The following is a 17,742-nucleotide window of genomic DNA, read 5'->3' on the forward strand; positions in this document are numbered from 1 at the left end:
TTGGATTCTTGCTTCAGACAAGAGTGAAAATGTGTAGTTATGGCCACTGTTGGTGGATTGTACTGTTGCTAGGGAAGTGTAGCTATCTCTAACCATTAATTTTGAGGTGATCCCATACAATTTTATTCAATTAGTTGTTTCTTTCCAACTTCTAGTGCTGTGTACCGTATATTCGGAATGTTTTTTGATAACGGGGAAAGGCAAAGACATTTCCCCACGTGAAGTTGCAGTTGTCAATACTCTGCTGAGTGAAGGAAGGTATTCACATAGGCAAATTGCACGTAAAGTGTCTTTAAGTCAAAAAGCAGTGGGTAGAATTAGTGTAGAATTGAGGAAGAATACAACTTGTCACCATAATAGTGGGAAAGTGTGGGCGAAAATCTCATCTTTTTAGATGAGGCCTTAGAGCACAAAAAAAAAATTGGCTTTTCTCAATAGAAAATGCACTTTTAAGGACTTGAGCATTAAAATGGCAGGTTATGGATCAGCTGTTCCTCCTGGAAGTGTCCGGAGGATCTTGTGTAGTGAGGGCATCAAATGGTGCAGATCAAGGAAGGAAGCGATCAATGGTACATTCATGTCTGGAATGGGCAAAAGGACTTCAGCACTGGTCCGATGAATGGGAGAAAGTGTGTTTTAGCGATGAGTCATATTTCAGCATTTCTGAAGAATGTTCAAGATATGTACGTCGTCGACGTGGAGAGGAATACAAGTTGGAGTGCATACAACAGACTGAAACACCCAACTGCAGTGATGGTGCGGGGTGTGATGTTCATCTATGGGCCTGGACGAATTCAAATTGTAGAGGGAACAATGAAACAGGACAATTACAAACGGGTTCTTGAAGAAGAACTCCTTCCTCAGGCCGAAGAATGGTTTGACGGTGGCTTTTTCATATTCATGCATGATAGTGCACCTTATCATAAGGCCAAAAAAGTGTCCAAAAGTGTCATAAAATTTTGAAAGGACAAGGATATCAGTGTTCTTCATTGGCCGGACAACAGCCGTGACGTGAATCCAATAGAAAATGTATGGAGCTTCATGAAACACAAGGTGATGAAAAAAGAACATAACCAACAAACATAAGCTGATTGCGGAAATAAACAATCTGTGGTATATGGATGTGGAACTGAAGGACATGTACGTAAATCTTGTGAAAAGCATGCCAAAATGGCTAAAGAGTGTCATTCAATGCAAAGGGTACCACACAAAGTACTAAAATGCTCAGTTGTAATCAGGGATTTAATTGTAATGATGTAGTAGTATTTTTGTAGGTTGATTAAGTTTTACGTATGAAGTTAAAAAAAGTTGGTGTGATGAATGACAAAAGTGGGCTAGATTAACTGGAGATACCTGCAAACAGCAAACGAATTATGCAAGAGACTGATGTTTTGCTAAAATACTAGTTTTGTTAATATAAATATGTTTTTCAACATGTTTTTGGGAAGAGAAGTAAAAAAGTGCTTGATCTGCCTGTTGAGTCTAATAATTTGAACAGATCTGTATTTGAAAACAAGAAAAATGAAAGGATTGAGAATATAATGTTGTTAATAAAACTCACCAGTACACTCATGCACCTTTTTGCTATCAGTATAATCATATTCACAAATAAATTAAACACAGCAGTGTGATTTATCATATTTACATCCTATCCATAGTATTTGGAGAGAATTCTTCCTTTATAGGCTACACTGCACTCACAATAGAAGTAACTTGAACAATAAAACATCACTTTGTTGTTAATCAAACTCTCAAATCTGTTCCCTCCTCTTCAGATCCATCACAAAGAACTTCTGTTTCTTCAACAAAATTGTTTTCGTCTACAGAAATTGAGGTGAACAGATTCTTATAAAAAGAAAGCAACTCATTCCTATCCCAATCCATTCCAAAATGTTTTTCGAGCAAACTTTTTACGTCCTTTACTTTGGCGGGATTCAAGTTTACTCCTGGCAATAATTCAGGTGGCATTAGCATATCTCACAGGCGTTTTCCCTTTTTCATTACGGATCTTCCTAAACCGATGTCTGAGTTGTAATGAGGTTCTCCCCAAAGGGAGACATTTCCCAGTGAGTCTTTGCTAATAACAAATCGTTTCACTGAAGAAAATTCGAAGTGCCAAGATGCAGGCATTCTCATCATATTTTCAGAAACCATTTTCCAATTGTTCACTGAGCAGTCTCTGCCAAGCTTGAAGACTTCAGCATGATTGCTAAAGATGTCTTCATATTCTGCTGGATTACAGATTATAGGGCATTTCCGTATCTGTCTCTCTCGACTTGAGCAAATACCCTGTCAGAGGGCAGATATGAGTGGCCTGTCATAGGAAAGACCAATTCAACACTTTCTATATTAGGCGGAGCTGTGTGTGTCAAGAAATATGAGCACATTGCAATCATTGTAGAATTGCGGTTCTGTCCTCCGCAGCCATCCGCACGAATTCGTATAGTAGTGAAGTTTGACAAATCAGTTTGTGATAATCGATGGTAAACTGTAGATGACGTTTCATTAGACCACTTGCTGAATTCATGCTCCATCCATGTGTATGTAAAAACATTCTCCTTTGTCAACTTGGCTTGTGAGGTACCCCTCACAATGGTAAAATTATAGGTGTACAACTGGCGACTGTAATAGGCAATTTGATCTGGAACTTTTGGATTCACAAGATTCTTTTGGCAGTCAAATGAAAATATTGCCATGCTGTCCCTTTCTTCTTGGAGCTTTTTGAAAAAAGCCGCAGCCCTTAGTTTGTGTACTCTATGTTCCAAGATTAAATCATTCTTCAGTGATACGTTTGAACTTTCAAGTTTAATTTTCTCCTTGGGCTATATGCACTTTGAGCAAGCGTCAGTAACTGGTGTTCCGAATCCCATGTTGTAGCAACGCGTAAAAATTTCATGAAAGAACCACCGCTTCACCCTGAGTTCTTCAGGTGATTTCTTGTTATACATTTTGTAAAGTTTAGCGATGCTTAAATTTCCGGGTAGATACTGTCTGACCGGTGAATTTCCGCGGCAATAGTGATTTTGACAACACTGCAAACTTTCGATGAAACGTTTCACGGAGTGCCTCTTTTCAGTGTACTCTGGTTTGATCCTAGCTCCTCCCCTCTTTTCTGTTGGAAGTTTCCCTTTCGTGAAGTGATTTCTGGCAATTCTCTCAACCCAATCTTTGCTGACATGCAATACATTCAAGAATGTCTTTTGGCAGACCTGAATGTGAAACTGTTCTGTATTAGCAAGTTTTATATACCTTCCACAACATCTTAATACACTCTATTCAGGCACAAAACTGCATGAAAGACTAATACAGTTCAAGAACAACTCAAAGCGTGAAAAGACTGGCATAAAACGCAGGTAAATTGTAGCGCGAGTCATGTGCTGAAATTATCCATTCCTATTGGTTGATTGTATATGGCGAGTTTTGGAACGACAAGCGCCGTGGATAAGGCGAGTTATGGAACAATAGCCTAAGTTTGGTGACAGATTTCTATGGGAAAAGGCGAGTTTTGGTGCTTAATTTTGTGACAGAACTATCACAAACATCACCAAGAAGGCAATGCTACCTCTAACTCATTTTTTTCAAAAAATGGATAAGACGAGTTTTGGAACAGACTGCCTCATATGGACCTGTATGAATGTTCGCTGTTGTGAGTATCGTCCTGCTATTGAATACTGTTGGGCTGCTTAGCTGTTCATCGCATGTGACTGAATTACTGGATTGTGTGTGGAGTCGAATCAACGAAGAGTCATCGTGTAGTGTGTCGAGTGGCCTGTAGCCCTATGTTCAGATCTAGCGATCTACATACAGCTGCTACACGAGGAGACTAAACTTGGGGAAGTGAAAGTAAAGATTAACCGTTCGCAGGTATAGCAATGGGCTGGACCGTCTGCTGTGCCATAAGGAAGAGGGACTCATAAATACACAGCAATTAGTAAGTGTGGCCATTCTAGCTGATTAGACGTGTGCATGTGCGGGTGGGGGGGCATTTATTGGGTCATCCTGAAATAAATTAGAGTAATGAAACAGATGGAGTTTTATTTGCAACAAACTGGTGTCAGAAGTTAGAATAGACTCCATGTGTGATACATCATTGCAATCAGCGTGAATCAGCGAACCAGATACTGCAGGCTTCAACCGCCATCGGGAACATTCCATAACATCAGTGTATAGTGAACACACACACATAAATCTTTACTTTTCATCTTGAGTTAATTACTGCATGCCAGTTGAGACAAGAGACCACATGAAAATGGAGGCTCTTCGATATGATGAAGAAGATGGAGGAGAAGACGGAAGAAAATCAAAAGATGGAGAAGATGGAAGACAATCGAAAAGAGATGAAAGACGACCAAAAGAAAACAGGAAAAGGCCAGAAAATTACTATGGAGAAGTTGTAAGGAGGTTATACGAAGATGGAAGAAAGCCAGAAGTGGATAGCAGAAAATCAGGAGAAGTTGATAAAGGAGATAGGAGACGGTCAGAAGGAATCATTATGTTAACTTGATGTATATTTGTTATCCTTGCCCTCAATTTCAGAACCCTAGTCTTCCATTACAAAATCCAATTTGCATTCACCGTCTAAATTTCGCACTCTGGAATTAACAGACTAAACATTCACAAGAATGATACCAACAAGCCAGTCTCTCTAACACAGACAGTTGAGGTGCTTAAACACGTCAGCCTCGGATCTGTACATTTAATGTCACGTAAGGAAATCCCGTGGGGCTAAATTCTGGCACCTTGCCATCTCCTAAAACTGTCAAAGTAGTTAGACATAAAGCCTAAAACATTAAAAATTATTAGTACTTACTTTCCCGTCCATTTCACAGCTAATAATAATAATAATAATAATAATAATAATAATAATAATAATAATCGTATGGCCTCAGCTACCGTGTGCAGACATTTCAATTTGACGCCATCTGGCTGTCTGCTCGTCAATTTAGACGTTCCGTTTTACTGTAGGCCCCCACTAGATGGCAGACCGAGTAAACCGAAACTCTCTTGGGCGTCTATGGCTGAGATTTAATGAATTTTGTCGGGTTAACACCAAATGTGTCACCAGAGATCTTTTACATGCCGACATCGTACGACATGGAGTGTCGAATGGACTTTTTTCCGCCCTTCAAAAATCCGACTACCTCTGCCGGGTTTGAACCCGCTATCTTGGGATCCGGAGGCCGACACTCTACCGCTGATCCACAGAGGCAGCTTATTTCACAGCTGAGAGTGAAAGATCATACAACCCCAGGTTATTACATAAAATAAATTTCATTTTAAGTCCGTATTGTCGTACGTATACTTTAAGGTTAAGTCAATATTCCACCTTTACAATACCAAAAGTTACCCAGGTTATGTCGGAACGTGGCTGTGTTACCAATGTCTTGAAAGAAGAGCTCTCAACATATGCTCATAACTAGTACATTTTATGTTTATAGCAGCACTCAATAGTATACTGGTGAAGTCGCAGCTCGATGTAATGGCAGCCGCTATTTTTAGCTACTGTGAATACATGTGCCCATAGATTCTCCATGCACCGTGAGGAGCAATGAAATAACGCACCTGTAGTTTCTACAGGTGACCTCCAATGTGTAATAGGCATGTAGATTAATCCACGTTTGTGTAAAAGTAATCTAGAAAAAAGTAGATAAAGCAACTTGTACAAACCTAAGCAAATAAGGACCAATCTGCATAGCATTTTCCAAGCAGCTCTTCAGAGAGTAAGTGCACTGGGTACGAAAAGTAAAGGAGTGTGAAGGACAGTAACATGACAGTCTCTGTATGTCACAAAAAACTAATATTATTAGGGTCAGAAGAGAAAAAAGATGACTACAAGATATTGGACTAAGAAGCTGAGAGAAAACAATCCCCAGTCTGCACACTGTACAAATTATGACAAACAGGCAGTTCATGAATCACATTCAGTGTGTTCGAAACAATACATGTCTTTCTTTCTTTCATTCTTTCTGTGAAGTTTCAAATAAGTGATCAGTTAAAAATCATAATGTTGTCCACCAAGCCCAGTGAGAACTAGTTTTGATGTATGTTCAATCCATGTCATGTTATTCCATTTGAAACTCCAAAAAATGTTCGAAGAACAAAAGTACCAAAATGATTGATTAATACTACTACTTACCACAGGAGTCTTCGGTAGACTAGCTGACGTCTGAATGACAGGTGTGGGAGTGCCTGAGGTAGGAGAAAATTTTTCATTTTAATGAAATACTTTTTAACATGATATTCATAGTATTTCCTTCTCAACAAAACTTCAAATTACATAATAATAATCATGGGAAAGAATGCTTTATGCAATCTAAATAGACACTGAGAAAAATAAAAACTGATCTGCAAATTTCATACAATACCGAATTACAGACACGTATGCTGTGCTGACATATATCGACGGTGCACAAGCAATACCTCATATCCTACAACGCGCTTCCAATCCATTATTTTCCTTGACTGGTCATGCCTCCCAGCCACACACGGATATGCAGTCCATCAGAACACTGTTCGCTGTGTTCATTTTCCTATGCCAAAATGTAAAGGAAAATGAACCTTATTGTACCATACTGTAGGAATGTAAATTTCCATAAAGTATTACACACTTCTACAGTATAATACATTTAAGGTTCATCTTCCGCTACATATTAGCACAGGAAAACTAACAACAAATGTTGTTCTTATGGATTACATATCCATGTGACTGGAAGGTGTGACAAGTGTTAACCCATTTGCGTGGTATGACGAACCGTGGTCGCGCGCAGTGTTTTGGTGCATGAATCAAATGACGAGTTCAACTCACAATGACGCAGTGCGTCACTTATCTTTGCATATTAGATTTCCTTTGCAATATAATTTCTAACAATACACACTGTAGGAAACAAGGGGCATGTACCATTTCTATGTGATGATGAAACTGGTGATTAACAGTTTATTTTCATCGGAATTCAGTATTCATTATGCAGTAGAACCGGTTTCACAGTAATATTGACGAGAGATTGAAAGCGATTGTAGACATTGTTTTAGATGGTGATTATGGGAACAATGACATTTTGGAAAATGATTCAGAGTTCAAGGATAGTTATATCAACGGTGAAAGGTATTGAAGTGGGCAGAACACTGAGGAAAGTGACAGTGAAAGTGCAGCGCCAGGTCCCTCCAAACGCGAGCAGCTGGTGACAAAAGAACCGTTGTGATTGGAAACTGGAGAAGAAAGGACTATAATCCTGATATAAATATATATAGATCCATTTCATTGATACAGCGGTGTTTCGGAAATACGAAAAATTTATAGTCCGCCCACTGTCCGGAATTGCAATGTTTTTACAGCACACGGATCCACTCATTTTGGAATTATTTCAAATGACACATCGTTAAAACTGCCAGCAGTCACTCAAGGATTGAAGAAGAGGTAAGTCATAACCTTCAATGGCAGGAAAGCAAAATTTGAGTAAATTATCTGCATTAGCTTTTATTTTATGCATCTTTTTGTGTGACAGGTATGCTCAAACTATGGGTGGGAAAATTAAATTCTGATTCCACAGTCAACAATGTGGCCATTTATTGTGACTTGAATGGATTAAGGAGGATAATAGATAGAAGTGCATTGTGGGATATGAGGTGCTGTTCGCGCACCATCGATAGATATTTTAATCTTAAGTTAGTATGTCAAGAACAGGACCACTAAATTCAGAAAGAAATTGAGAATGCTGCTATTCTAAAATTTGAAATTCATCGAAGTTTTTCCATCACGTTGTCACATGCATTTCACCCGGCATGTCGTCTCCTCTCGAACTTGTATTCTCAAGATTTTCCGCTGCCCTACTCGCCATTCGTGGTGAGGGTCAGTTCTGAATTTTCAACACAGCGATTTCATCCTGGTTTTTTTAAAGTGTATCAAACTGCAAAAAAAATGTTTAGACTAAGAGACCTCACTATTAAGGCTTTATTGTTTGTTTCCGTCTGTATCATTTATTTTCATTTATTTTCTTCTTAGGTTTAACATACTTTATAGATTCAATTATGCATAATATTAACCTTTTTTTTCATTGAATTTGTCTCAATGAGTTATTTATTGCTTCATGTAATGATGGAAATGTTGTAAATTGTATTTTTATTTCAGTCATGTCTCTTATTTTTCATTTGGTCCTTCATTATGTTTATATGACATTTTTATCTTGTATTATGTAAATAACTTTACCCACACCACTTTTCACTGCAGATGGCTCAAACGAGTCGAAACGTTCGAATTTTATCACTCCGTCTAATGATGGAATTATGTATTGAATAAGAGAATACATTGATTTTTTCTTTTGTAAAATTAAAACCGTAAATACAGAATGATTCTACTATCTTGTAATTAGTATGAGTGGGTTGTTATTTTGTGACAATGAGGGAAGACACTAGCCAATACCCACACATGGCCCCTGCAAAAAAAATTTCAATCTTGGTCTACCCTTCTAAAAACAATCACTGATAAGAGTGAGAATTAAAATACATACTACAGTTGAACCTGCCCTAACGGACACCCTTATTTAGCGGACACCTCCCTATATGGACAATTCTCCTCGGAAGTGATTTTATTTTACATAAGACAAGTGTTAAATTGGTCTCATTTAAGCGGACACCTCAAACTCCGGACAGCAGACATCGCCATTTGGCCCATCCACTTGACTTAAGCGGACACATTATACGTTGCAGGACAAATTATTATGCCGGACCACATGTCATCCTTTCTTTTAAAACCATTCTTCAGACATAAGGAAATCCCTTTTGAATGTTTGTACTATTTCGAGTGCAAGGGGAGAGAAGGTACATTGGGAAGCAGTTCTACCTGGTGGTGTATAGGCCTATTCCAAGAATTCTAATTGCCCAGAAAGGCTGCCAGAGACTTGACTCAGAAGTTACCTGGGGATTTTCTTCTCTTCTTGAATCATTCTATTCATAACTCGGATTTTCGCTAATAAAGTCGAGCTCAGGTAGTCAACTTGAGAAGGAAAAGACAGTACAGGCGCTACTTAGTGAAACAGAAAGACCATAGCATTTCAGTTTGTCTGTTAAACACGAGTAACAAGGGACGATTGTGTTTAGATCTACAGGCAAGAAGAAATGCGATTATACAGTGGAAAGTAACAAGGGACTTTCAGTGAGAAAGCTTGCCGAAAAATTCAACTGCGGGAAAACGCAAATAAACACTATTGTGAAGAATAGATAAAGTAGTGGGAGGAAAATAGGAATCGAGGAGTGAAAAGAAAGCGGGAGTCAGTTTTTTCAGAAGTGAACGTTGCAGTATATGAGTGGTTCAAGTGTGCTCGAGCGAAGAAACCGTGTGTGAGTGGACCAATGTTACAAGAAAAAGCTCGAGAAATCGCAAATAACCTGAAAGTTGAGAATTTTGTAGCTAGCAATGGTAGGTTAGATTGTTTTTAAAAACGACATAACGTTAGTTTCAAAACAGCCTGTGCAGAAGGTGGTGATGTGTCTGCGACTGACGTAGCGGATTGGAAAGATAGGTTACCAGATAGTTTGAATAGTTACGAACTGAAAGACATTTTGAATGTTGATGAAACTAGTCTGTTCTTTAGGGCAATCCCGAAGAAGTCAATAACTTTGCCGAATGAAAGTTGCAAGGGTGGGAAAATGTCAAAATAAAGAATCACCATCATGTTTTGTTGTAATGCACTCGTTGAAAAGGAAAATCCTCTAATAATAAGTAAATCCTTGAGACCCAGGTGCTTTGAAAACATAGGCTTAAATCGTCTTGGTGTCAAATGGCATGCGAATAAAAAGGCATGGATGGCATCCGCAAAATTCGAGAAATGTCTGCTAGCCTTGGATTCCAAGATGAAGGCCAGAAACCGTAACATTATCTTATTGCTAGATAATGCTACGTGTCATCCAGAAATATGGCTTTCAAATGTAAAACTCTTGTTCCTTCCATCCAATACCAGTTCTCATCTTCAGCCATTGGATCAAGGAATCATTCAAGCATTTAAATTAGACTATCGTAAGAAGGTTTTACAGTCGTTAATGGCACACATTGATGAAGCAGACTCAGCTTTTGATTTGATGAAGAAGATCAATGGTGGCAATGCAGTTTCGTGGACAAAGGCAGCCTGGAATGCAGTCAGCGAAACCACAATCAGGAAATGTTTTGCAAAATGCAGCATCCCTAATTCTACAGTTGAAGAATAAGCAGAGGTAGAGCTTCAAAATTAATATGATGAATTTCAGACTTTAGCAACGACAGCTGGATTGACGTATGATATTGAAGCCGAAGAAGAGAAAATTCTTTGCTGTGATAATCTCGAGGACGACTGGCAGTCCTGACTCCAGGACGCACTTTACGGCAAGCTTTCTGTGTTATCAAGTTATACAGTAATTGTGTGTTGCGCATATCGTAAGGTCCATGTCTGTTTGCACCTCAACTCCTCATTCATTTTCTTCTTGTGATAGCTTTCAATTCTTTTAAGCTAAATTTTCAGCTTTAATTTGAGTCACTGCGCTTCGTAAATATTTCTAGCTATCCAGAGCAGTCTTCATTAGTCATACAAAAGGACCATTTTAAATAAAACTTGTTTTACAGAGCCTGAATCAGGAACTAAAAGTGACGTTGACGGTGGGGCGGAAGAAAAACAAGAAGTTCTGTCAATGAAGTAGAGACTAAATATGGTTAAGCAGATAAAGAATTTGTGTGTCATGCTGGACCACGAGTATGACGAGAACACTATGGAAGTGTTTAATAGACACTTTTTTTTTGCGAATTGCTTTACGTCGCACCGACACAGATAGGTCTCATGGCGACGATGGGATAGGAAAGGCCTAGGAATTGGAAGGAAGCGGCCATGGCCTTAATTAAGGTACAGCCTCGGCATTCGCCTGGTGTGAAAATGGGAAACCACCGAAAACCCTCTTCAGGGGCTGCCGACAGTGGGGCTCGAACCCACAATCTCTCGATGAATGGATACTGGTCGCACTTAAGCAACTGCAGCTATCGAGCTCGGTTTAATAGACTATTCCATTCTCGGGAATATGGCAGTTAAGAAAACGTGCTAAATTTACACAGGCGAAGCTTCACGATTAATTCACGAAGCTGTAATGTTTGTAAATGATGTAAAATAACTTATAATAACTCTGTATGAAATACTAAACACAGAAAACTTAGAATAATAAAAATTAAGATAGGTATGCTTATATTTAAGGTGGATGCTCTTTGCCGTTAAAATGTTCGATTATTTTTACAAACTTGTTTTAACGAACATTTTTCCTCGGAACCGATGGTGTCTGCAGAAGGGAGGTTCAACTGTAGTTTCATGTCAGAGGCTGTAGCAATTAGCATACTCACCTCTCGTACCCAGGATCAAATTATGAATATGCACACTTAACAGTTCATTCCTTACTGACAAAGATGCTTCATACAATTATAATCTGCCTCTGAATCTGTTTAAACTAAATATGATCTACACTAACACCAATCATGAAAGCAAGTTGAGAAGAAATTACAAACCTATTCCATTATAATGCTAGCACAAATGGTGTAGTCTACCTTAGCATTTCATTATTATTCTTTACAATATTAGTGCTGCTCAGCATGTGATAAGAAACCCACAGGAAAACAGCCTAATATACAGAGGTGGAGTGAAGTAGTCATAACTTCATCAATTCTAAGGAAGTATTATCCACCTTAAAAAAAATTAAAAATATATTTCATTGCTCAAGATCTATAGTTTATCAGGAGCACTTCCCTAAATTCTGTAATTCCTGACATCAGCACAGAAATTTTCACAGCCCTGTGTTACATAGAATCCAGGATATGACATTTTTTAAAGACTACTACAATCAGATATTACACCTACAACCAGATGGGCAGCCCACACATTTAGTTCTCTTGTTTCCACCCAGTTCAATTTCCACAATGTATAGCAAGAAAAAACACAAAATTAAAAACTTCCTTCAACATCCGACAGCATATAGTCACCCTCATCACAAAGAGAATTCATATAATCGGCTGAAACTCCAGCGTTTACAAACACTACATCACAGTTACCCCCCATGAAAGGAAACAATACTGTAGAACCTGCAACACAGACAGACAAAATGAAAATAAACGAACACAGATGGAATCTGGTGGCATAGCTGAGAAACACTTTTTTCCATAGTGCAAGTGATTAGTACTGTCAGATGCTTTAGAGAGCGCACACAGGAACGATAGAAGACTTGTTGGTAATACGGACTGATTTCTCACTAATTTGAACTAAAAATTGTTCTAAAAGAGACACATTAAGGGAATGTTTTGCAACAGGTAATGTTCATAGTGCTCAGCATAAAGAATAACAAAATCATCACCCATTCAAAAACACAAAGACCAAATTGAGAGGAATATTTAAAAAAAAATTATATCCAAATGAACCAAAGACAGACATGCCAACTTTCAAAAGTGAAAAATCAGGAGAAATTTTGCAGCGAATCGTGACGTATTATGACATCACTGATGGCAGAACATGTACAAATTCATTATAATTCAATACATTAACAATTCTATTTGCCCATATACAGTGAAACTCTAAGTTTTTCAAGGGACTGCAAACTAAAAAAATAAAAAAAAACTTCTTAAGCAGGAAATTTCTTAAAAGGGGTAATGCCCAAAAACTTATTCTGTACTTTGAAATATATGTGAAACACACAGCCAACAGATTTCCTTGTTTGTGAACAATACCGAAATAGACCGATATATAAGAGCTGCTAACATAAAGCCACAATATAAAAATTCGATTATCATGACAATATTTTTAGAGATAAAGTAAAATAATTGAAAATACCGTATTATAAATATATTTGATAAGAGAAGGGAACATATCATATAAAAACGTTGCAAGGTTTGCTTATTTTAGCAGGCAGAACCATTTCCTTCCACGCTTCCCTTTCCTCCGCACTTACACTCTCTGCTTCGCCACAAATTCTTTTGTAAACGATGCCGGCTCGATTTTTAAAGTGGTCCAGCCACCCGTTCAACGCGGTAAAAGGTACCCTTAATTTGCATGTGGCTTTCTCCTGCATAATAGTCCCACTGAAAGGTATGTTTAAACTTCACTGCTGTTTAAACCATATTAGCAGAGCTTGTTCTATTCATCGTACTTTTCAGATTTAACTTCCTTACAATTTGCTCCCTGCAGAAGCAAAGTTCTCTTCTTTCTTCGCTATAATGCCATTCAAAGTAGACGGCAGCATCCCCAGCTCCTTTGCAAAAGCAACAAGGAAAGGTGTAGATTACTCCACTTTCCTTATAATCTCCACTTTGTCTTTTATTGTTAGTGCCTTTCACTTGATCTCTTTCCTCTGAGTTCCGCTCATTTTCACTTAAAACGTTTCTGTGCGTTGATATTACAAGTACAACTAACTTCACCGACTCCTATTCATACTAATTACGACGCTACATTATGCTTGGCAATCCGTAGCTTAGGCTTACAAGACGCAAAGACGTGTTCTACATTTTGTTAGCATGTGCTTTCCATCTTCCTCACACCCCCGACACATAATTCAAGGATAACGGCAGCAAATGGGAAATCTGGCAACTTATTCTTAGAGATTCTTAGAACCTAGGCCTAAATCGCCCCTGCATTCCTATTGGTTGTCACAGCAACGGGCATAGTTTCTGGCTGCTTCGCAAGTACCACATGGCCAAGCCAGTATTGAGTTTAATTTTCCCGCTTCAATCCTCTTCATGCTATAGGTAATAAGAAAAGAAACACAGGTTCGAAGTTGCAAAAATGAGTGTATGGAAAAGTACCTGGGGTATTACGTGGGAGTGATAAAGGCGCAGTAGCAACGCTAGCACATCTAAACGTAAACAAATTCTTTCCTTGCGAGAATTTTATTTTATGTCTCCTCATCCTTGTGCTATGTTCTAATAATGCGATGTAATAATTACGAGTGACACGATAATACAATGTTTAGCTCGTATAAAGGTAAAATTAAAAATAACTTTCAATTTTATGCCAACACGTGGTATTGCAATGCCTCTGTGTGCCTCCCATCAACACCCAGTTGGCTATCAACATTCGTTCAACTTCGTAAACGATCGGGATCTTTCGGCCAGCTGTTTGGCTGCATGTGTATCAGCTGGCTGCTGGCAAGTCGGCCATTTCCTGCATAGAATCGGGAAGTTGTTTTTGTTCACCGCACTAATAATGGACACTGAAAATATTATCAGTTTAGTTCAAAAACGTAATTTCCTCTATGACAAGACCCATAAGTATTATTGCAACAACAACGTAGGAGAGAATGCCTGGAAGGAAATAAGCAAGGGAATGAAAAATCAAACAGGTTACAATATTCAATTTTGTGGTATATTAACAGTAATGTTGTGGACAAATACACTTTACAGTTTTCAATTAATGATTAGGCCACCTCGATTAATGACTTCACCCTATTGCGGCCTGCAAATTACTGCATTGAAGTTTTATCAAACCAAGCCATCCATTGCGTGCTTTACGATTCCAATGTAGAATCCCGTTCAGTTCTATTCTGCTAGATGGAACGGTGGAGTGGAAATTTCTACTGATGGGTTCGATTCGATCCCACAAGGTGAGAATGAGCATCTGGTGTCCGTGTTGCCATAGCGTGACGCTGTATGGCATTGGCAAGCCCGCACAGCAAAGAGAATGTGCCGCAGAGGTTCCGTGACACCAGACACACACCGCGAGCGCGTGAATGGTCTAACATAGGGTGCAACTTGCACGGAGACTGGAGGGTCCTAACCATGGGCTGCTTTGAGCGGACGTTTTCCATCTCAAGGGGCTCTAAAATCTGAACTGTTTAACCGGGAAATATATTTACAACAGAACACTTTAAACGGGAAAAATATACATATATTGTAATGCAACTGATCAAGGGACCAAGAATATCACACTTCTTAGGCAGAAAAAGTTATGCGGGAACTTCTTAACCGAGTTTCACTGTATATATTTTCCATCATTTACATGTGAATACTAAATACTGGACATACCCAAACTGTAGGAAAATGTGACTTCTCATCCTTCAACATGGTGATCACATTATGACTAATTGTTGTTGAACACACCAGTAGCTGACTTAGCCTTCTTCAGAAACTCGGAACTAAATTTTTGCTCAAAGCACTTGCCTTGCTGAACTGATTTCAAGGTTAAAAGTTCCTCCAAAGATTGTTCAGACAGCAAGGATTGGAAGTGTGTTTTTGTCTTTGTGGCTCTGCTAAAAATCCTTCCGCATTCTGCATTGCTGTGTGGAATTGATAAAATAGCAAGCATCACCTTAGAGAGAGTGTCATATTTAAGTACACCATCAGCTGATTTCATCTGACCTACCAATGCCCATTGAACATCAATTCTTCCTTTTGCCAGGTCTGTTTCTTCGAGCTGAAAGTTACAGAACTGGGAGTGCAGAATATCAGTTTCTTTATCCAAATGTTCCTTTTCACTAGTCAAAATGTTCGGACACTTGTTTGTGAAAAATCTAAGGCTAGAAAATGACGCCTTAGAGCAGAAATATTTGCAACTTCTGCATTAATTAAAACATCTTTGAATGGAAATTTGTGTACCATGTAGTCACACGATGAAGAGAAACACTTTCTAACAGACTTAAAGAATATGCACTTTTCCTCAGACTTCAAGGTGTTCACTAACACAAACGCAGAGTTCCCTATCATCAGATCACAACCATTCTTTTAATTTGCTGGAGTATATAATCTACATCAAGGAGAGAGGAGGATCTTTTAATAACGTCTGGTTTCACAAAACTTGCCATCACAGTCTTCAATAATTCCTCCAAAACTGACTTCAATAAGTGGATGTGCGGCATACTTGACTGAAGAGCTAAGTTTGGATTCTCAAAGATATCCATAAAACTTGAGAGAAAAAGGCCAAAAGATTTATGTAAATTTGATGAAAGGAACATGAAAAGTCGTTCTTCACATGACAATGCATGGCTTTCAGTGTCATAAGTAGTTTCATTTTTTTAAATGAAACCGATGACTGGGTTCTCATTTTAACTGAGGAGTGAGGTGAAATGTTATGACAATCCTTAACGTTTTCAGACAAACAAGACACATCTGCACTTAAACTGTGCTTAGGAATTTTGTAAGTCTTCAAAGTCCCCATCTGAGAATCCTTACTCAAAATTTCGCTCCTGAATAATGTAACCAAATGGTCCCACTGAAGCAAAATCGTACCTAAACACCGTCTTAGTGATAACCATCGAGTAAGCACGTGCTTCAGAATTTTCCTGATCTCTACGTTGTGTAATGTCTGAAATTCCCTGAACTTTTTCTTTCCTCATTGCACACTTTTCCAGATAATAAAATATATCAATTATACTTTCATCTACATTTACGGGCAAGCATGCCGCACCCTTCTCAGCAGCAAGATTAATTAGGTGACAAGGGCAGCCTACGATGATTATCTTACTATTTTCCCGCTTCAAACATCCTGCCACACCATTCTTTAATCCTACCATTACTGGAGCATTATCAGCACCAAGAGCTAGGCAGTTTTTTAATGGAATGCAGAATTCCCGAAAAGTTGAGAGCAAAAGATTGGCAATGTTAGCTCCACTAGCATCCCCTTCTAAATAGGGCACAGAGAGTAGACAACTCTGAATTTCATAGAGTTCAGGCCTAAAAAATGTTACAACAATTGGATATATCTTCAAGTCGCTTTTATTGCTACAATCAGTAGCAAAAGAAAATGCATTCACCTGCAAATGCGATACAATTTCCGCCCTTTCTTCCATGCACATTTCTGTGATCGGCACATTATACAGGCAGGTTATGTTCTACTATAAATGACGTAAATAACGCCTCGGCATTCGTCACAGGATTTACACCATGGTTTTTACACAAAAAGTTCAGTTTCTGGTTTCTTTCTACACACTGAGCACTCTCCTTATGTTTTTTCGATTGCATGTGCTTGAGTATATCGCATTTCCTGCCATGTGCAACTGAAAAATCACACCTACATATAGTACAGAATGTGAATGTTGGTCCCTTTCTGGATTCACTCAAACACGGATACTCTTCCCCATAAGCACCTTTAAACACCGCATCATATTTTTATTTTTATTGACATTTTGGCCAAAACAAATATTAAGGCACAACACGAGCACATCTGCAGATCTTGCCCCGGGTAGAACGACTATGTTTCTGAGGTCAGGTTACTCCAAAGAGAACGTTACTCGCTTGCAAAGGGAATGACTGTATTACAGACCAAAGAGCAGCACATGACTGGCCACCGTGCCCCGTATTGCCAACTGGTATCATTATTAGAACTACTATCGACCATCCATATATCGATAGAACGAGAAAATCCGCGGGAGTTTAAAATAATACAAAAATTACGGATATTGCTCTGAAAATCGGGAGGTCGGACCCGGCAATCGGGAGGAACGATGAAAAACCGGGAGTCTCCCACTCAAATCGGGAGACTTGGCAAAGACTATAATAAAGTAAAAAAACATTCTAATGAGGTGTTTTTGAAAGGGGGAGGTGAATCATACCACTCTCTACGCAAGGAAATTCGTCTGCATATTTTCTTGTTAAGCGGGACCAATATCCCCATCATGCTGCACAGCATAATGTTCATCAGTTGCCGAACCCATCACATTTTCAAGGTTACACTGTTCCAACACACACTCATTCAGCTTCCCTATCCTCACCGAATACTACTACTACACCCAATTCTCCTCACTAGAACTCCAATCTGTCCACTG

At 38.7% G+C, this 17,742-nt stretch overlaps 1 protein-coding gene across 8 annotated transcripts in view; it reads right to left on the reverse strand.

Annotated features, from left to right (window-relative positions):
- Positions 1–17,742, reverse strand: part of LOC136874046 (uncharacterized) — a 616,846-nt gene that overhangs the window by 529,290 nt on the left and 69,814 nt on the right. For all 8 annotated transcript variants that reach the window (XR_010860213.2, XM_067147551.2, XM_067147552.2 and 5 more), the window contains exon 5: positions 6,137–6,189. Coding sequence is in view for 7 of the 8 variants with exons in the window: in XM_067147551.2 (XP_067003652.2) it covers positions 6,137–6,189 (53 nt within the window). In the remaining variant the exon portion in view is untranslated. The remainder of the gene's footprint in view (positions 1–6,136; positions 6,190–17,742) is intronic.

This window comes from Anabrus simplex, chromosome 5 (genome assembly GCF_040414725.1).
Source record: "Anabrus simplex isolate iqAnaSimp1 chromosome 5, ASM4041472v1, whole genome shotgun sequence".
NCBI classification, from domain to species: domain Eukaryota; kingdom Metazoa; phylum Arthropoda; class Insecta; order Orthoptera; family Tettigoniidae; genus Anabrus; species Anabrus simplex.